General features: G+C 44.9%; 1 protein-coding gene and 1 long non-coding RNA gene across 2 annotated transcripts in view; one reads left to right on the forward strand and one right to left on the reverse strand.

Moving 5' to 3' along the window:
* Positions 1-15,532, forward strand: part of LOC139413182 (uncharacterized) — an 84,316-nt gene extending 68,784 nt beyond the window's left edge. The window contains exons 2-3 of the long non-coding RNA XR_011634773.1: positions 9,041-9,094; positions 14,370-15,532. This is a non-coding gene — a long non-coding RNA (uncharacterized lncRNA). The remainder of the gene's footprint in view (positions 1-9,040; positions 9,095-14,369) is intronic.
* Positions 15,533-15,809: 277 nt separating this feature from the next.
* Positions 15,810-20,749, reverse strand: LOC139412581 (zinc finger protein 180-like). Its single transcript, XM_071159293.1, has 4 exons — positions 20,497-20,749; positions 16,763-16,936; positions 16,264-16,510; positions 15,810-16,179 (listed from the first exon to the last, which is right to left on the reverse strand). The coding sequence occupies exons 1-4, from the start codon at positions 20,747-20,749 to the stop codon at positions 15,810-15,812; spliced, it is 1,044 nt and encodes a 347-aa protein (XP_071015394.1).
* Between the last annotated feature and the right edge of the window lie 519 nt (positions 20,750-21,268).

Here is a 21,268-nt window from a genome sequence, read left to right on the forward strand (position 1 = left end):
GCGTTTTTGTGCAAATTTATGTGCTACTTAATTGGGGCAAAAAGACACAAATTTAACACACAAGCCTTTGCAACAACCATAGACATGATCGCTTGTATGTCACGTTCTGACCTTTATTTCCTTTGTTTTGTATTTATTTAGTATGGTCAGGGCGTGAGTTGGGTGGGCAGTCTATGTTTGTTTTTCTATGTTTTGGGGCATTTCTATGTTTCGGCCTAGTATGATTCTTAATCAGAGGCAGGTGTCATTAGTTGTCTCTGATTGAGAATCATACTTAGGTAGCCTGGGTTGCACTGTTTGTTTGTGGGTGATTGTCTATGTAGATTGCTTGTTTCAGGTCTAATTTGTAGCTTCACGGTCGTTATTTGTTTATTGTTTTGTAGGCAGTGTTCAGTACTTTCTTTATTAAAGATTTACCATGGACACTTACCACGCCGCATATTGGTCCTCTGATCCTTTTCGCCTCTCCTCTTCAGATGAAGAGGAGGACGACCGTGACAATGTATTTCATTATTTATTTATTTTACGTTATGAATATATAGATATTTTGTCTTTTTTATTCCTATTAAAACATTGTGGTTCTATGATTTTTCTGAACATACTTTTCAGTATAGAATGAATGTAAGCAATGCATGATGGCTAATGGTGTTTTATTCAGTTGGGGTGTATGAGGATTCTGTGTTATGCACTATAGCCCGTTACCATATATGTGATTGAATATTATCTGCTGTTGGCTTGTGTGGATGTATGTACAGTGCCTTGCGAAAGTATTCGGCCCCCTTAAGTTAATACTTTGTAGCGCCACCTTTTGCTGCGATTACAGCTGTAAGTCGCTTGGGGTATGTCTCTATCAGTTTTGCACATCGAGAGACTGACATTTTTTCCCATTCCTTCTTGCAAAACAGCTCGAGCTCAGTGAGGTTGGATGGAGAGCATTTGTGAACAGCAGTTTTCAGTTCTTTCCACAGATTCTCGATTGAATTCAGGTCTGGACTTTGACTTGGCCATTCTAACACCTGGATATGTTTATTATTGAACCATTCCATTGTAGATTTTGCTTTATGTTTTGGATCATTGTCTTGTTGGAAGACAAATCTCCGTCCCAGTCTCAGGTCTTTTGCAGACTCCATCAGGTTTTCTTCCAGAATGGTCCTGTATTTGGCTCCATCCATCTTCCCTGTCCCTGCTGAAGAAAAGCAGGCCCAAACCATGATGCTGCCACCACCATGTTTGACAGTGGGGATGGTGTGAGCTGTGTTGCTTTTACGCCAAACATAACGTTTTGCATTGTTGCCAAAAAGTTCAATTTTGGTTTCATCTGACCAGAGCACCTTCTTCCACATGTTTGGTGTGTCTCCCAGGTGGCTTGTGGCAAACTTTAAACGACACTTTTTATGGATATCTTTAAGAAATGGCTTTCTTCTTGCCACTCTTCCATAAAGGCCAGATTTGTGCAATATACGACTGATTGTTGTCCTATGGACAGAGTCTCTGATTGTTGTCCTATGGACAGAGTCTCCCACCTCAGCTGTAGATCTCTGCAGTTCATCCAGAGTGATCATGGGCCTCTTGGCTGCATCTCTGATCAGTCTTCTCCTTGTATGAGCTGAAAGTTTAGAGGGACGGCCAGGTCGTGGTAGATTTGCAGTGGTCTGATACTCCTTCCATTTCAATATTATCGCTTGCACAGTGCTCCTTGGGATGTTTAAAGCTTGGGAAATATTTTTGTATCCAAATCCGGCTTTAAACTTCTTCACAACAGTATCTCGGACCTGCCTGGTGTGTTCCTTGTTCTTCATGATGCTCTCCGCGCTTTTAACGGACCTCTGAGACTATCACAGTGCAGGTGCATTTATACGGAGACTTGATTACACACAGGTGGATTGTATTTATCATCATTAGTCATTTAGGTCAACATTGGATCATTCAGAGATCCTCACTGAACTTCTGGAGAGAGTTTGCTGCACTGAAAGTAAAGGGGCTAAATAATTTTGCACTCCCAATTTTTCAGTTTTTGATTTGTTAAAAAAGTTTGAAATATCCAATAACTGTTCCGGTCTGTGATATCCAGTACTTTGACTGCCCAGCCTGTTCACCCAGCATGCTTGCAGTGTCAGTGGATGGGAACAAGAAGCTGTATTGATTCAAAAAAGGGTATGTAAAACTATTCATAATTGATCAAATAACACCGTACTCTATATCATTTAAACAATTCAAACAAGGTTTGCCTTTTCTTTGTCCAGTGTGAATGTTTTCAAATGCAGTTGAGGTCATTTTTAGCTTCAATGTTTTGAGTTTGTAATGAAATGAATTATCACCATTGTCAAGTGTCCCACAATCAGTTGATTGCTATTTAATATGTCATATATTTAATGTATTTCACGTATCCTTTCAAGGACTGATGACACAGGATTCTTTGATGGCGTATTTATCTGCAAGGATAAGGATGTGTCTGACTTAGTGAGCTATGTCCATACAAAGACTAAACATGTACGTTTCCTGTATCTTCTAATTTGTGAAATAGGACTGGCTTCGGGCCATCTGACTCAAAGGCAGACTCGTTATACACTATTCCAATAAAAACATATCATTTTGGAGAGATGGTAATCCTCTCTCCAAGTCCAGGGTTGTTACACCACTCCCTCTGTTCAGAAATGCAACACACTTTACAAGTGCATCTTTTTGACAGTCAATTTCCAACTTCTGATCTTCATTGTAGCGAACACAGGGGGTAGCTCAGCGCCCTCAGCTAGATTTTTAAAACATAACCACTGTCCCATTAACATTTCTACCTATACTCTTCTACTCCCTTGTCTAGGGTTATGGAAAAGGGGTATGTGGAACATCCCAGTGGACAGCAGCTAAAGAGTCGTCAAGGAAAACAAACAACAAACTTGATGAAGAGGGACTCGAAGTTGCCATCTGCCGCCACAGAATACTTCTAAGGAGCCTCAACATGATGCGTGGAGAGATATTTGCGTACCCACTGTTCTTGCAGAAGGAATTGTCTGGCAGCAGGAACATACAATTCAAAGTTGTCCTTCATTGTCCAGAGCTCACCACTCTTCTAGACATGAAGCCACTCCTTTCCGTCATGCATGCAAAGGCACATCGTTTGAAGTGCGAGGTACGTTCTTCTTTATTAAACTGTTCAAAGAGATTTCCAGCTTCAGTCCTTTACAAGGCTTCCAATGTAGATGTTTGTTATTCACATAATTGCAATATTAAGTAAACATTTTTTTTTAAATGTAAATTAAGATTAAGTGGGGAGGACGGAATCAGGAAGGAGCTGGCACAACTCTGGGGGAGGAAGTGGAACAAGGGAACAGCTGTCACGCCCTGGCCTTAGTATTTTGTGTTTTCTTTATTATTTTGGTCAGGCCAGGGTGTGACATGGGTGATTTATGTGTCTTGTCTTGTCTAGGGGTTTATTAGATTTATGGGGTTGTGTGTAGTATAGTATTATAGGTAAGTCTATGGTTGCCTAGAGTGGTTCTCAATCAGAGGCAGGTGTTTATCGTTATCTCTGATTGGGAACCATATTTAGGCAGCCATATTATTTGAGTATTTCGTGGGTGATTGTTCCTGTCTCTGTGTTTGTTGCACAAGATAGGGCTGTTTAGGTTTTTCACGTTTCTTGTTTTTGTATATTGTTCGTATTTTCATCTTTCATTAAAGATGTTTATGAATAACCACGCTGCATTTTGGTCCCCCTCTCTTTCACCAGAAGAAAACCGTAACAGAATCACCCACCACAACAGGACCAAGCGGCGTGGTGACAGGCAGCGGCAGCAGGAGCAGCGCAAAGAGGAATGGACATGGGAGGACGAATTGGACGGTAAAGGACCCTGGGCACAGCCAGGAGAATATCGCCGCCCCAAAGAAGAGCTGGAGGCAGCGAAAGCGGAGAGGCGCTGGTATGAGGAGAAAGCACGGCGGCGCGGATGGAAGCCCGAGAGTCAGCCCCAAAAATGTATTGGGGGGGGGGCACAGGGAGAGTGTGGCAGAGTCAGGAGTCAGACCTGAGCCAACTCCCCCTGTTTATCGTAAGAAGCCAAGGAGGAAACCAGAGCCGGTGTTGGAGGTGAGCGAAGCAGAGACTGTGAAGGAGTTTATGGGGAAATTGGAGGAGAGAGTTATGAGGGAGTTGCTGTGTTGGTGCATGAGGCACGGAATTCGCCCGACGGAGCGTGTCGGGGATTTGATGGCACCTGGGTCAGCTCTCCATACTCGTCCTGAGGTGCGTGCTAGTCGGCTGGTGAAGATTGTGCCAGCCTCACGCAACAGGCCTCCTGTGCACCTCCCTAGCCTTGCACATCCTGTGCCAGCTCAGCGCTACAGTGCTCCTAGCAGTGCTAACCATGGCGGGCGTGGTACTGGTCAGGCACCGTGTTATGCGATGGAACGCACGGTGTCCCCAGTACGCGTGCTTAGCCCGGTACGCTACATCTCAGCTCCTCACATCTGCCGGGCTAGGGTGAAGATCCAGCCAGGGCGGTTGGTGCCAGCCCTGCCCTTAAGATCTCCAGTCCATCCAGTGCCACCTCCACACACCAGCCCTCCGGTGGCAGCTCCCCGCACCAGGCTTCCTGTGCGTGTCCTCGGCCCAGTACCACCAGTGCCAGCACCACGCACCAGGCCTACAGTGCACCTCGCCTGTCCAGCGCTGCCGGAGTCTCCCGCCTGTCCAGCGCTGCCGGAGTCTCCCGCCTGTCCAGCACTGCCGGAGTCTCCCGCCTGTCCAGCGCCGCCGGAGTCTCCCGCCTGTCATGAGCCGCCAGAGTCTCCCGTCTGTATGGAGCCGCCAGTCAGCGTGGAGCAACCAGAGCCGCCAGTCAGCGTGGAGCAGCCAGAGCCGCCAGTCAGCATGGAGCAGCCAGAGCCGCCAGTTAACATGGAGCAGCCAGAGCCGCCAGTCAGCAGCCAGGATCCGCCAGTCAGCAAGGATCTGCCAGAGCCGCCAGTCAGCCAGGATCTGCCAGAGCCGCCAGTCAGCCAGGATCTGCCAGAGCCGCCAGTCAGCCAGGATATGCCAGAGCCGTCACCCTGCCTGAGCTTCCTCTCAGTCCTGAGCTTCCTCTCAGTCCTGAGCTTCCTCTCAGTCCTGAGCTACCCCTCAGTCCCGAGCTACCCCTCAGTCCCAAGCTCCCTCAGTCCCGAGCAGTCCCTCAGTCCGGAGCTGCCCCTCAGTCCAGTGGGGCCCTTTGTTAAGGTTAGTAGGCCAAGGTCGACGGCGAGGGTCGCCAATCTAAGGACGCCAATCTAAGGACTAGCTACTGTTAGCTAGTGCGGCAGAAATTCAGGGTATGCCGTGGCGAGTTCAGAACCATGGCAGTGGAGACTGGAGAGCTTTCTAATATTTACGGTAATTAACTATAGTAACGTTATGGAATCTATTCACAGAAAAACAGAATTGTCTTTGTTATTCATTATTAGTATGTTATATTATTATTATAAATTATTTTGAGACCTATTCAGAGCCAAACTTAACCTTTTTTAACTTCTCGCATCCAAACTTGTCACCATCGTTTTCAGTTGTAATTGCGAAGTTCCCGGAAGAAGTCCAGCAACAACGGAGGTTCCTCGATGAACCCACCTTCAAACAAGTTCTTTGAAGAACGTTTTGGGGCTGTTTTTCATTGACCAAGAACCCTACGGTTCTTAGGGGATATGAGAACAACTCCAGTTGAACCCTTCATTTTTAGAGTTGTAGTCGGCTCTATTTACTCTCAGATTCAAAACATGATGATGAGCATCAAGTCAGCTGCTGCTGCTCCAATACAGTATGAGGTGAGATGTTGAACTGGGCAGTCAGCTGCTGCTCCAATACAGAATAAGGTGAGACGGTGAACTGATGTCGAACTGGGCAGTCAGTTGCTGCTGCTCCAATACAGTATGAGGTGAGACGGTGAACTGATGTTGAACCGGGCAGTCAGCTACTGCTTCAGTGTATATATATATATATATATATTTTAAATTTTACCCCCTTTCGCTCCCCAATTTTGTGGTATCCAATTGTTAGTAGCTACTATCTTGTCTCATCGCTACAACTCCCGTACGGGCTCGGGAGAGACGAAGGTCATGCGTCCTCCGAAACACAACTCAACCCAACCAAGCTGCACTGCTTCTTAACACAGCGCACATCCAAACCCGGAAGCCAGCCGCACCAATGTGTCGGAGGAAACACCGTGCACTGCGCCTGGCCCACCACAGAAGTTGCTGGTGCGTGATGAGACAAGGATATCCCTACCGGCCAAGCCATCCCAAACACGGACGACACTAGGCCAATTGTGCGTCGCCCCACGGATCTCCCGGTCGCGTCCGGTTGCGACAGAGCCTGGGCGAGAACCCAGAGTCTCTGGTGGCACAGCCCTTAACCACTGCGCCACCCGGGAGGCCCTCCAATACAGTATGAGGTGAGACAGTGAACTAATGTTGAACTGGGCAGTCAGCTGCTTCTGCTCCAATACATTATGAGGTGAGACGGTGAACTGATGTTGAGCTGGGCAGTCAGCTGCTGCTACTCCAATACAGTATGAGGTGAGAAGGTGAATTGACGTTGAACTAGGAAGTCAGCTGCTGCTGCTCCAATACATTATGAGGTGAGACGGTGAACTGATGTTGAGCTGGGCAGTAAGCTGCTGCTACTCCAATACAGTATGAGGTGAGACGGTGAGCTGATGTTGAACTGGGCAGTCAGTCATTCATTCTGTACTATGGATCTAGTCTATCATTGTTGGTATTGAAAAACCTACTGCACATTGTGGTGGAAATTCTAACCTATCAGGAGAGGCTTTGTCATTTCTTCAAACAATCAACCTTTATTTGATAATAATTGCAATAATGTAGCTGGTCAGCCCTACACACTGAGGTGGAAGGCAGAGAGCTCGATGACACAAGGAGTTCAGAAGCCTTATATAGTCAAACTATCTTGTGCATATAGAAAACATGTGATCTTGGTATGTGTATGTGTGTGGCGAACGAGACACAGACTAACTGTGAATTGGTCGTCTCGTTCTGTAGCAAAAGTTAGTTATTCTAGTCTTCTAGTGAGGTGTCAGGAAATCACTCTAGACACAGTTCCTCTGAAGTAGATCAACGGTTCCCCGAATTGGGGCAAGCAAGCGCCTTTGGCCTGTCTGCAGGATGGGTGTGTCTAAAGCGAGTCTAGAGATAAATCCGATCCAGACTGAACTGTGTGATGTTGTAGTTTCTCTAGAGATAAATCAGACCCACACTGAACTGTGTGATGTAGTAGAGTTGTAGTTGCCAACAGGCCAATATTCAACATAGTTTAGCGCATAAAACATAATTAACTACAGTGACTATAATCCATTGCGTGCCTACTTGTCTTGTCTGTGTTCTTTTACACCTGCTATGTAAAAGAGACAGAAGAATGCACGATGGTCAATGCTATCTGGGATCCTTGGGACATCCCCACCCTAAACCCTAACCCCTACCGTAACCATTTTAAATGTCAACTTCAATGGACTAGGGACGTCCCAAGGATGTATCTCTACCTGGCAATACATTATCTAAGTGATTGATCGTTGGTATTCAGGAGTCATAAAGCCTTATTTACTTTAATGAACTACTAAAATAGTGATTTTTTTCAGACAGCAGCTCTACAGTTTATTGACTGACTGATCCATTCATCCTTCCATCCCTTCTCAGCCTTCCTCTCCTCTGAAGACCCAGTGAGGGTGGCGCTCAGTCAGAGAGCTGTTGAGGGACTGGTTAGGAAGAACACTTCAACAGCCAGAGAGGTGAGAGGTAAAACATGGTTTAGATGGTATATATTTATGTCCCATGTTTTATTTAACCAGGTAGGCCAGTTGAGAACAAGTTCTCATTTAGTTCTCAGTGCGACACAAACAAGAACACACGTAAACAAACGTACAGTCAATAACACAAAAGAAAAATGGAAAAATCTATGTAGTGTGTGCAAATGTAGAAGAGTAGGGAGGTAAGGCGATAAATAGGCCATAGAGGCGAAAAAATTACAATTTAACATTAATACTGGAATGATTGATGTGCACGTAGAGATACTGGGGTGCAAAAGAGCAAGAGGGTAAGTAATAACATGGGGATGAGGTAGTCGGGTGCTATTTACAGATTGGCTGTGTACAGGTACAGGGGTTCATCACGTAAGCAAAAGGGAATATGTTCCATCATCTATCTTTATTTACATTAGTGCAAATTGTCCACTAATATGGGTGTAATTTCTCCCCCGTTTTGGCTGTATGAAAGTTAATTTCCCCTCAGGCACACACATTTGTTCATTGATATTATGAAGGTCATTTGTGTAAAATGTACTTTTCCCCACATCTCTTTACATTGGCCACCGAATATGAATAAGCAGACTCAAATTCGGAAAAAAATACCCATCCTGGCTGATCTAAACCTAATGCAGCACATTGTGACTTTTGTGCATCCAGAAGTAATGCAGGTTGGAGTGATCAGATGACAGAAGTCACATTTAGGTGCCATGTCTAACTGAGGCCATAGATGCTCCATATCCATTACTTTGAGTGTTTTATATAATATGACTAAATGTGTTTCTTTCTGTGTTACAGGGGCAGTCAAGAAATGGAACGGCAAGGCCGCAGAGCTGTGGGAGACCACCTCAAGCCCCGGGTAGAGCTTACCACGCCTTCAGCAGGCTTGATACTGTTTTTCATACTAGGATGGACCAAGAGTCTGTTTGGTCAGTTATTGGGTTCATTTGTTTTGCATTATGTTCAAATCAAATCCAGATTTATTTATATCACATTTCAGACATGGATGCAATACAATGACTTCACAGGAAAATAAAATGAAAAATATTTAGTACACAAACGTTAAGAGGATAAAAAAACAGAAGAATAATGAGGAAATGCCATTGATTAAAATCATGCTATATCCAACCCCCAAAATAACTAGTTTTTTAGGAGGGGCTCTGAAAGACACTTTGGGGGTGTCCACTGAAAACTGACTAGTAACAACAACTGGGACCTAAAAGACACCCACCATGAGACCCACTAAATCTGCCCAAGAAGAGGCAAACAAAAGAAAAACCAATACCAAACTTAAAGACAGGAAGCAAACCAAAACGGTGGTTAAAATAATTTATTACAATCAATACCATTCATACTATTACAAAATCATAATTCTCATTCATTCTTAATTAATTGTATTTACAAAAACATTAAACAAAAACAAACCTCAGGGGAGCATCGTCCCTCCCCGTCATACCTAACCAATACCTAACCCTTTCCCTATCTCCCCTTCCCTAATCTATCCCCTTACCAAACTCACTCTAACACTCCCAGCCCTAAACCCCCTTTCCACCTCTCCCGTGCCGCATGCTTCCCCCACTTCCTCTCCTCCCTCTTCATCTTCCCCCTCAAATCACCTTCCACCCTTCTCACTATCCCTTCCACCCCCCAATCTCTCCCTGTCTTGACTAAATTCTGCCTGGCTTCCCACAGTCCCTTTTTAAAGAGACTCATGAGAAGCCAGAGCAGAAACCTGTCCCTATCCGTTCCCTTTGCTCTCCCTACGCCTCTCTCTAGCCTAGCCCATGTCACAACAAAATCACTCCTAACCACACCTAGCATTACCCGTGCCCTAGCCCAGACTAGTCCGGCAAAGGCACAGTCCCAAAAGGCATGGCGCACAGTCTCCTCCCTGCCACAAGAGGATCTTGGACAGGTGGGGGATTGCACCAAACTATACCGGTACAAGATGGCACGTACCGGCAAGCACTTATGGAGGCCCAACCAATTCAGGTCCTTGAGCCTATTGTCCAGGCCCCGCGCCTGCACTCCCTCCCAGACCACTGACGAGATGCCCGCTACAGGCGCAGGACTCCCTGCCTGCCTGACCTCCTCGTACAGGTGCCTGTGGTCTAAACCTACTCGGGCAACTTCAACCTCGGGGTGCGCACGCAGCCACTTGGCCGCATGGCCAAAATGCCAGGGCAGCTGTTCCGCCCGAGGACCCGCGTTAGACCACACCATTACGCTTCTCGCCTTATACGAGAAGAACACCCGCAGGAGGTAACCGGACGGGTGTATAACCGGACGAGCAAGCTCCGTCAACAAGAAAGAAACAAAAATGGCGTCCAGCTTGAGGGGGAAATGTGGTACCCCCCTACCTCCCTCCCCGATGGGACAGATCATGCGTGCCCTGGCGACCCACTCGCACCTGCCACTCCACATAAACTGAAACACAAGCCTCACTAGAGGCCTCCTCAGACAAGCCGGCAATGGGTAGATGTATGCCACATACAAAAGAGACGGCAACACATCCACCTTTAGGACCAGGACTTTGCCCATAAAAGACAAATACCTAGCCTTCCACATTGCTAGCTTCCTCTGTACCACTGCGATACGCATGTTCCAGTTTAGCGTCGCTGAGCCGGAGGTCTCAAAATGAACCCCGAGAATCCTCAGGGCCCCTTCACAGAGAGATAACCCCCCAGGCACATCCGTTCTACCGCGCCATCTTCCGAAAAACTTGACGGAAGACTTTGCATGGTTCAGAACTGCTCCCGACGCTCGGGTGAAATCCCCAAAGATGGCAAGGGACCTTGTCAGGCACGAGTCCTTGCACAACAGCAAGGAAGTGTCGTCGGCGTACTGCGTCATCTTAACACGCAGCCCACCGCTTCCAGGGATCAACAAGCCTTCCACCCCTGTGTCTGCCCTAATGGCAGCCCCCAGAGGCTCCATGTACAGAACGAAGAGGAGAGCCGAGAGTGGGCATCCCTGCCTGACCCCAGACGAGAGGTCAAAAACGTCACCTAAGTGACTATTTACACTAACTCGACACCCCGCTCCGACATATAAAGTACGGATCCATCCTATAAACTTCTCCCCAAATCCTAATCTACCTAACACCCTGAATAGAAAAGATCTATTCACGCGATCAAAAGCTTTCGCCTGATCTAGCGCTGCTACCATTAAAGGCAGCCCTCTATCTTCAACCCAAGCGATGGAATCCCTGATCAACTGTAGGTTCCATCTTATAGAGCGGCCCTCTACCCCGCACGTCTGATCCTCGTGGACGACGTAGGGAAGGGCTGTGCGCAACCGGTCTGCTAAAACCTTTGCAAGAATCTTGTAATCTACGCACAGCATGGTCAATGGCCGCCAGTTGCCAAGGTCAGTTGCTTCCCCCTTCTTATAAAGAAGTGACAGCACACCAACAGCCATTGATCCCCCCGGGACCCCCGTCTCAAGGATGGCCTTCAAGACTTCGAGAACCACTGGTCCAAGTATACCCCAAAACTTGAGGTAAAACTCAGCCGGCAGCCCATCCATCCCAGGCACCTTCCCTTTTCCCATCCTCCTAAGAGCGCTCTCAACCTCTTCTAGTGAGATCTGGGCCTCCATCACGTCTCTAATGTCCTCTGGCAACCGCCGGGACAAGTGTTCTAAAAACACGTTTCCCTGCTCTACATCTATTTCCCTTTCCTTAAATAAACCTTGGAAATGATCAGTTGTCACCCTGACCATTTCCTCTGGTTTACTTACTATACTACCATTTTCTTCCCTAACTCCCTTCATTACCTTCCTACTCTGTCTGGCCCTAACCGACTTAAAGAACATAGCGGAACAAGTCTCATTATGTTCTAGAAAGCCACTATGCGCACGCTCCAGGAAAGCTCGAGCCTTCTGCTCCTGCAGCTCCCTGAGCTGCGCCTTTAGGACTGCGAATCTCTCCCAGTCAATCGACCCGCCGAGGTTGCCTGCCTCGTACTCGAGTTCAATTAACCTTTGGATACGATCCACCTCCCTCCTTTCCTCCCTTTTTTTCCTTCTACAATATCCTATTATAAAAGCCCTTATCCTCCCCTTGACTAAATCCCACCACTCTAACACCCCCTCGCACATGGACCGGAGGCCGTCAAGCCTCCGAAAGAAACAAAAAAATGCATCAACGAAAGCCTGCTCCTCCAGTATATCCCGATCTAACTTCCAGTACCCCCTACCGAAGAGGCAGACTGGCGACCCCACCTGCAGGAACACCCCGTCGTGATCCGTGAAGAAAACAGGCAACAGTCGCCCAGACAACTGACCCAAAGACCTGGATACAAAAATGTAGTCGAGCCTCCGCGCAACCCCCCTGGAGTTGCGCCATGTAGGACCGACCATTGCCGGAGTAGTGTGCAGGCCACCATCAACCAGACCATGGCAAGCCATTAGCCCAGAGATGGCACCTGCACTGCTATCACCGCCTAACCCTAAATCTATATTAAAGTCTCCTCCTATCACCAAGTGCCTGTTTGTAACACACAGGGGCGCCAGACAGTCCACCATCTCCCTCCTGTCTGCCGCCACCTGTGGCCCATACACCCCAATTAACCTATATCTAGCTTCTCTAAACTTAACATCTATCCCCAAAACTCTACCCTGCATTATTACAAAAGTGTTCTCTATTTTAACCTCTCTATGCCCACACAAAATCCCTACTCCTGTTGAGTGCACCCCTCCTATGCCCCAAAAAGATTCCCCCTTATCCCACTCCCTCTTAAATCTACACACATCCCCACCATCCCTCAGGTGAGCCTCCTGTAAAAAACAGAAATCAAACCCCACACCCTCTAAATAACAAAAAACCGCCCTCCTTTTAACATTATCCCTTAACCCCCTAACATTTAGACTAAAAAAAGAAACAGAACTATTCATTTAAATATTTACAACAAAGAAAAACCCCAAAACCCAAAGAAAAACCAGGAGACTCACCCGATGCTCCCCTGGTCCATCTCCACCGGCGGGGACGTCCTCTCCTCTCCTGACGCCCCCCCGTCCTCCATCCCAACCCATGATCCAGGCAGTGTGTTGGGTCCTCCCTCCCCACCCACCATCCCCCCCTCCCTGTTTGCCTCGGGGCTGCATATAGGGGACCCCATCTCCCCAAACAGGAGTTGGGATCCCTCTAGCAAACAACCCACCGACCCCTCACTGGAGTCATCCACTAAAATGCAAGGGGCTGAGGCAAACCGGGAGGACAAATTACCCTCCCCTCCCCCCCCCCGCCACTCTCTTAACCCCCCCCTCCCCCTCCACACCCCCCTCCCTCTCACTTCCTGCCAAGCTCCCCCTCTTTATCCCTTTCTTCTTTGGTGAAGGAGGTAGCGGGGAGACACAACGTCCCATCCCCACTAACCCCTCCACCAAATCCCTCATTTCGACCTCGAGGAAGCCTGGCAGGCTGTCCCCCCACTCCTTCCCCCCATCTCCCCCCTCCCACCCCCTCCCCTCCCACATCCACTCCTCCCTCCTTCTCCGTCACTGTCCCCCTTCCCTCTTCCACTCCTTCCACTCCTTCTCGTCCCACTGTCCCCTTCTCCTTCTTCTCTGCTCCTCCACGTTCTTCCACCTTCTTTTTAATCTCTCCTTCTTTTTCCTTCTTTCCATCTTCTCTCCTCTTTCTTTTCGCCTCTTCCTTCTTCCCTTCTTCGTCCTTCTCCGTCCACTCCCCTGTGCCATCCGTACAATCCGCATGCGTCCTCTCTTTCCTCCCCCCATCCCCCGCTCCCCCCCCAGCTGCAGACGCGTATGACCTGTGACGAGCCGGGCAATCACGCCACAGGTGTGCTCTTGAGCCACACCCGTGGCAAGCCTTGGGCTCGTCACACTCCTTGGCCTCGTGCTCTTCCGACCCACAAAAACGACATTTCTTGGCGCTGCACGAGGCCAGGATATGGCCGTAGGCCATACAACGCCTGCAGAACGGGGGCTGACGTGCATAGTAGAGTGTTCCCCTGTCAGCCCCCAGGGAGAACATCGCCGGAGGATGGAGGTAGCCATCCACACTCTTCGGGGACTCCCTGAGTAACGCCTGGAAACCTCTCCTCCCGTTCCAGAAACCCAGGGAGTCCCTGAGGTACCTCGCTGAGGAGACATTGTCCATGTACCTCCCCAGAAAGGCCCTCACCTCTTCATCTTTCACATGCGGATTGTACATGGTTACGGTGACCACCCTGAAGTTGTTCTTCGCCAGGCTGGTCACCGCATAATGGCACAGGGGTCCCGTTTTCTCCGCTTCCTTTGCCATCTTCATTACTTCGTCATGTTTTTCTTCTTTGTGAAACGTCACATCGAAAGCCTTCTCATTCGGGTTCCCTTGAAGACAAAGTACTTCCTTCACCTCTATCCTGAGGCATCCCATCAATATGGTCCTTCCAAAAGTTTCCCTGCCCCAAGGTTCCATCTCCTTTTCAGTCCATGAAAATCTTACGGTATTTGCTATACCAATCCCCGGAACCGACCAGGTTTGCTTGTTTGTATTCATTTTTTTTTGAAGAAGAAGAAGAAGAAAAAAAGCTCTCTTCAGAAAGAAGCTACAACCTGAAGTGAAAACATCTTTAAACCAAAAAGGTGGAGCAACTAAAGGTGTTGACTCTCCACATCTATCAAGACAACTGGAGCACTGGGCCAGACACTCTTAAATAGAACCTGGACCAGCTCAGGTGAAACACCTTCCCACTAACGAGATGGACAAGCCAGCACAGGTGTAACACATACTGACTAACGAGGTGACACCAATCAGTGCATCCTACGTGCTAACGAGCTATACGTGCTAAAGTCCAACCTCCAAAGATACATGGAAAAACCAAAGCCTGTAACACCATCCCCCTTAAGACAACAAATATAGCCTATGTTTTTGTTGGCCAAGTTTGCTCACCACCAACAGAAAACAACTTGCTGTCAACAATTAAAAACAAGAAAAAACACATACTTCTAAATGATAATATACAACCATATAATTGTCTTTCTTTTTCTTTCTATAGAATCCTAAAACTCACTAGCTTCTAGAACTCTTGTCTTCCTGAAACTCACTCTCGTCCCCTTGGAAGGAGCACAAACAAAACACAAATCAAATTAGTCATGTCTGATTTCAAGAGCAAACTCCTGCAATATCTCGATAAGCATGTTGTTGGATCGGGGTCCAGTCCCCAATGTCATGCTACAGAACATTTGGGTTGGCACATCTGAGAATTAACCCTGATAATCTAAAAGCAGGATCACAATTTCAATATAATTGTACCCATAAATTGCCAGTTGGTTGCATAAATAATGACTAAATGTTACATGAATTGTAGATATGAAATATCAAAAGCAAATGTACACCCCTTTGTTAATATGTATTGGCAATAATTAACTTAAGGGTGAGGCATGGAATGATAAAAAATGTATCTTTTGTCAGGCTGAATGTTTGAAATATGAGTAGGTGATTTGATTCATGCCACTTCAGTAGTGGAATAAAGACAATTAGCACTTGGATGTTGTAAAGAAATGCTGGAGTGATGTGAGATTGTTAATAAAATTGATTATAGACCAATTTATTATACTGCGTATGTGTATAGGCTGCAAGTACCTTGAAATTAAGTTGTTTTCAAGTCATTGAAAAAACGACCAGAAAATACATCTTCTCAACTTTCACTTTCAACCGAACATATATTGGACATCGGGCATAGTGTTATTTTCAACGTCTTTTCAATTACATTCTGTTCATGGGAATAGTGCAATGTCAAAACACAATAACGAATATGTAGAAACAGCTTGGGATATAATGTAAACCTAAACATTTAAGTGTTGCATTTTGATTCAAGTGGGTCACCAAAGTTGTAAGTGTAACACAACTCTATTCTTGTTAAATCTCATAAATAGTACTCTTTCAATTCAGAGCAAACGTTTAGGGTTCTACATTCTGACATTCCTTAAAATACTGCTCCTACAATGTTAAAACATTATTTATTGTGACGTGACTAAAATACTTCCACAACATTAAAAACATTCTACATTATTTCATTGATATCATGAAACAACTACATGTATTTTCTGATGTTTAGTCAGAGATCTTTTATCAGAGTATCTCTTCCCACATTGATTACAGCTGTGAGGTTTCTCTCCTGTGTGTGTTCTCTGGTGAGATACCAGACTGCTTAGCTGAGTAAAACTCCTCCCACATTGATCACAGCAATAAGGTTTCTCGCCTGTGTGTATTCTCTGGTGTACAGTCAAAATGCCAGATGAAGCAAAACTCTTCCCACATTGATTACAGCTATAAGGTTTCTCTCCTGTGTGTGTTCTCTGGTGTGATATCAGGCTGCTTAGCTGAGTAAAACTCTTCCCACATTCATCACAGCTAAAAGGTTTCTCTCCTGTGTGTGTCCTCTGGTGTGATGTCAGACTGGTTGACTGAGTGAAACTCTTCCCACAATGACCACAGCAATAAGGTTTCTCTCCTGTGTGTGTTCTCAGGTGTGATATCAGGCTGGTTGAATGAGTAAAACTCTTCCCACATTGAGTACAGCTATAAGGTTTCTCTCCTGTGTGTGTTCTCTGATGTGTTGCCAGACAGCCAGATGTACCAAAACTCTTCCCACATTGACCACAGCTATAAGGTTTCTCTCCTGTGTGTGTTCTCTGGTGTTTTGTCAGACAGCCAGATGTACCAAAACTCTTTCCACATTGATCACAGCTATACGATTTCTCTCCTGTGTGTGTTCTCTGGTGTGATATCAGGCTGGTTGAATGAGTAAAACTCTTCCCACACTGACTACAGCTACACAATTTCTCTCCTGTGTGTGTTCTCTGGTGTATAGTTAGATAGCTAGATGTCGTAAAACTCTTCCCACATTGATCACAGCTATAAGACTTCTCTCCTGTGTGCTTTCTCTGGTGTTTTGTCAGACAGCCAGATGTACCGAAACTCTTCCCACATTGATCACACCTAGAAAGTTTCTCTCCAGTGTGAATTATTTGATGTATCTTAAGGTCTACTGAAGAGTTGAATATTTTCCCACAGTCAGAGCAGCAGAAAGATTTCTCTCCTGTGTGTTTCTTGAGGAGTTCTGATCTGGAGAGACTTTTCTCTGCCTCGTCAGCATCATGATGTTGTTGAGGCTCTCCAGAGGATCCACGATTGTCCCGTCTCTCTCCTGTGTTAATGACAAAGTCAGACAAACGGTTAAAGGCCCACAACAGCAGAAATCCACTGTTTATGAGGTAAAAAGTGATGCCCAGAGCATACCCATGAAGTTTTACAACAATTGATGTCTGTCAAATTATTTGACAATTAAGACAGTCAAGTTAGGAACAAGCCATATTTTCTTGTTTTCACATTAGTAGTAACTAGAAATAAGTTATCAAAGTTGTTGCAATCCTAAGCAGTGTGCCTGACAACTATTGGTCTCCAATATAGGCCTTTTTCTGTGTTTGCTAAAATTGCAGCATGAGGGCAATGCACACACAACTTGGTTGCAGAAACTCCGCCATGCTAATGAGGAAACCACTAGTTATACCAATACTATAGAACAGTGGTTCCCAAACTTTTTATAGTCCCGTACCCCTTCAAACATTCAACCTGCAGCTTCGTACCCCCTCTTGCACCAGGGTCAGCGCAATCTCAAATGTTGTTTTTTTGCCATCATTGTAAGCCTGCCACACACACACACTATACAATACATTTATTAAACATAAGTTTGTCACAACTGTGATCTGTGCCTGTATTTAGTTGTCATGCTAGTGAGGAAATCCACTCTCACATAGGTATGTGGTAGCAAAGGGTATCAGTGTCTTAACAGCGCGATTTGCCAAGGCAGGATACTCTGAACGCAGACCTATCCAGAAATCTGGCAGTGGCTTCTGATTAAATAAAATGTTCACAGAACTGCTTGTTGCAATTTCGATGAGGTTTTCTTGTTCAGATTGCGGTAAGTGGACTGGCGGCAGGGCATGAAAGGGATAATGAATCCAGTTGTTTGTGTCATCCGTTTCGGGAAAGTACCTGCAAAATTGAGCAGCCAACTCACTCAGGTGTTTCGCTACATCACATTTGACATTGTCCGTAAGCTTGAGTTAATTTGCACACAAAAAATCATACAATAATGGAAAGACCTGTGTGTTGTCCTTGTTAACGGAGACAGAAGAGCTCCTACTTCTTTAATCATAGCCTCAATTTTGTCCTGCACATTGAATATTGTTGCGGAGAGTCCCTGTAATCCTAGGTTCAGATCATTCAGGTGAGAAAAAACATCACCCAGATAGGCCAGTCGTGTGAGAAACTCGTCATCATGCAAGCGGTCAGACAAGTGAAAACTTTAAGCTCGTCTCTCAATTCAAAAAAACGTGTCAATACTTTGCCCCTTGATAACCAGCGCACTTCTGTATGTTGTAAAAGCGTTACATGGTCACTGCCCATATCATTGCATAGTGCATAAAATACATGCGAGTTCAGGGGCCTTGCTTTAACAAAGTTAACCATTTTCACTGTTGTGTCCAAAATGTCTTTCAAGCTGTCAGGCATTCCCTTGGCAGCAAGAGCATCTCGGTGGATGCTGCAGTGTACCCAAGTGGCGTCGGGAGAAACAGCTTGTACGCGCGTTACCACTCCACTATGTTCCCCTGTCATGGCTTTTGCGCCATCAGTACAGATACCAACACGAGCAGCAGCTACGTTTGGCTACATATGGACCATTAGTGGAATTCCCGCGAGAGAGTAACGGTTAATGTGATTGGCTGTTAATTGTTTGACTAGGCTACCTGTATTTGACATTGTGTTGTTATAGCGCTGAACACTAGATGGTTTAATTTTATTTGTGGCAGTGAAATGAGGTCACTCAGGTGAGGAAAAAACCTCACCAAATGTATAGCCCCGTTGGAAAATAAAAATGGACTGTTTGAAAATGTGAAGAAAATGTATTATTTTTTTAAATTAAATTAAATTTTATTTGGCGTATCCCTGACGGCATCACGTATACCCCAGTTTGGTAATACTTGCCATAGACCTACTGTACGACCTATAACTTCACCTTAAAAATAACATAGACCTAGGACCATAAATCATTTAATATTTCAGATGAAACATGGAAACTAAAATGTATTTTTCATGACATTTCATAACCTGATCACCAGATAATTTTGTGAATAATCCCACTAGGCTACTCTATAATGTGTTGTCATTCTAAATGTCCTGAATAAGAAAATAGCTCTGTGTTGTACAATAGCCTATACATCAAGGAACAGTTCTCTACACATTATGAGCTAAGTATCTATGTGTGCAAACAGACTAACGAGACCCTACAGTAAATCAAGCAGACAATAACATTATAAACATCAATTTGTTAAGGATGTTGGATCCAACGTGGAGCATAGCATAACTGTCTTTAACAGAGTAATGAATGATGAAGCACTTTGGTTGTTGTTGCATGTCGTGATGATGTTTGTCATGTGACTGTCATTTGAAAATGATTTCCTGGATCAGCCGATGATAGTTGAACATGTGACTGTAACTAAACAGCTACAGTATTAAGAATTATGTGTAATTATTGAAGAACCGCGCTAATGACAGTATCCATTTGGGTGTTGTCAATAAAGTTAAGGGGACTCTTTTTTTTAGAGGGTGGATCAGCTTAATATTGCGGAAAGAATGTTGCTTCCAATGTAATTGTCTGCATCATTTCCAATCCCCCATTTTTTTGGTAAGGTCGCAATTGTAAATGTAAATGAGAACTTGTTCTCAACTTGCCTACCTGGTTAAATAAAGGTGAAATAAAATAAAAAAATTAAAAATCCATACTCGCATGCATATATATACACCTATATACATCGACATACCTATATAGACATACATACTTTTTTAAAGAATATACCTTTATTATTATTCCCCGCAAACCCCACTGCCGATCCCCCAATTGAAGTAAACTAATAAACACATCTGCTTCTACCTTCAATCCATACATCTTATACACATTCTACAGACACAGTCTACGTTAAGGTGACTCTCAGTTAAAACCATTGGATTTTGCATACTCTGAAATTATTTAGGATTTCTGTGCCCATGAAAACTGTTTCCCAGCGTAATATAAGGAAACACTAAATGTTACGTAGGTAGAGTGCATTTCCGATATCTGAATACAAAAAACTGTTCTAACAGGACAATAACCTAAACCACAAGGCCAAATCTACACTGGAGGAGCTTACCAAGATGACATTGAATGTTCCTGAGAGGCCTAGTTAGTTTGGACTTAAATCCTCTTGGAAGTCTATGGCAAGACTCGAAAATGGCTTTCTAGCTATGATCAACAAACAACTTGACAGAACAGGAAGAATTTTAAAAAGAATAATGAATATTCACATGAAGATCAGTCGCCTATTGGATGACATCACGACTTCCCATCAAGCCAACTCCTTGAATGCCTTACTATGACATCACTCACTCCTTCAAGTTTGTAGTGGTCTAAAAAACAAAACTATTTTGTATTTATATATCTTTAATGTATTTATATCTCTCTTTTCAACAGGAAAAGTTTTTAAAAATCACTGGAGGACAACATGAACAATTTCGACAGTACCAAAACATTTTCAGGTGTAGAATGCCCTTTTAAAAAAATCACACATTAGTTCAACAAGTTTGAGTCCTAGAGTTTGTGTCCTTGATTTATAAGACAGTACTCACTGTATGTAGATCAATGTCCCTGTTTTATAAGATAATACTCACTGTATTTTCTGGTGTTAATCAGTTCTCCAGTCTTCTCTTCTTCGTCCTCCTCTAGTGTGACAGTAATCTCCCCCTCTTCATCCTTCATTCCAAAAAACGCGTCTTCCTCTTCTTCTTTCACGGTAACAGCCTCACCCTCTACTTGTTTTTGTATTGTAACATCCTTCTCTTCCTTCTCCTCTTTCACAAGAGCTTCTTTCTCCGTCCAGCAGACCTCTTCTTTATCAGGAGGAGAGTAGTTTAGTGAACTCATGTTCGGGAATAACCGCTTGTTAGCATTAGCGACTAGACTAGTGCTAACTTAACCAGCCAGCTAGCTGACTTACAACGTAAATATTAAACTAAATGGGGTAGCTAGTTGTTTACACATAAGTATGTTTAAATCACAGTGGCAAATAAACCACGAAATTGTCTAAAGAACTTGAATGTTCCGACTTTGTTGGCTAGCGAGCTACCGAGGTGGCTGCAGTTGTTGAAGAAGCGTTCCGTCCACTAGATTATACGTCACACTAGAAACATCGCCTGAAATACACATATCGCCATCTGCTGTCTGGGGGGAGTAAACGCAGTTGAGGAGGGAAAACTTTTTGTCTTCTTCATTAAATTATAATATTATAAAGCAGTTTAGGGAAACGTTTTTTTCCTCTCCATTAAATAATAATATTATTTCAACACGTACAAAGAGCAACAAGTGTTTGATTAGTTCAGATTTTTTATGAGAATTTAAAACAGACTCTACATCAACTCCACATCTGTATTTCTGATTCAGTAA

Source organism: Oncorhynchus clarkii, chromosome 7 (assembly GCF_045791955.1).
Source record: "Oncorhynchus clarkii lewisi isolate Uvic-CL-2024 chromosome 7, UVic_Ocla_1.0, whole genome shotgun sequence".
Lineage (NCBI taxonomy): Eukaryota > Metazoa > Chordata > Actinopteri > Salmoniformes > Salmonidae > Oncorhynchus > Oncorhynchus clarkii.

Coding starts and splice junctions, on each gene's coding strand:
- LOC139412581 (XM_071159293.1), bottom strand. CDS start 20,749: ATGAGTTCACTAAACTACTCTCCTCCTGATAAAGAAGAGGTCTGCTGG. Junction 16,937..20,496: donor GATTAACACCAGAAAATACA/GTGAGTATTATC, acceptor TCATTAACACAG/GAGAGAGACGGGACAATCGT. Junction 16,511..16,762: donor TTCAGTAGACCTTAAGATAC/ATCAAATAATTC, acceptor GCCTGATATCAC/ACCAGAGAACACACACAGGA.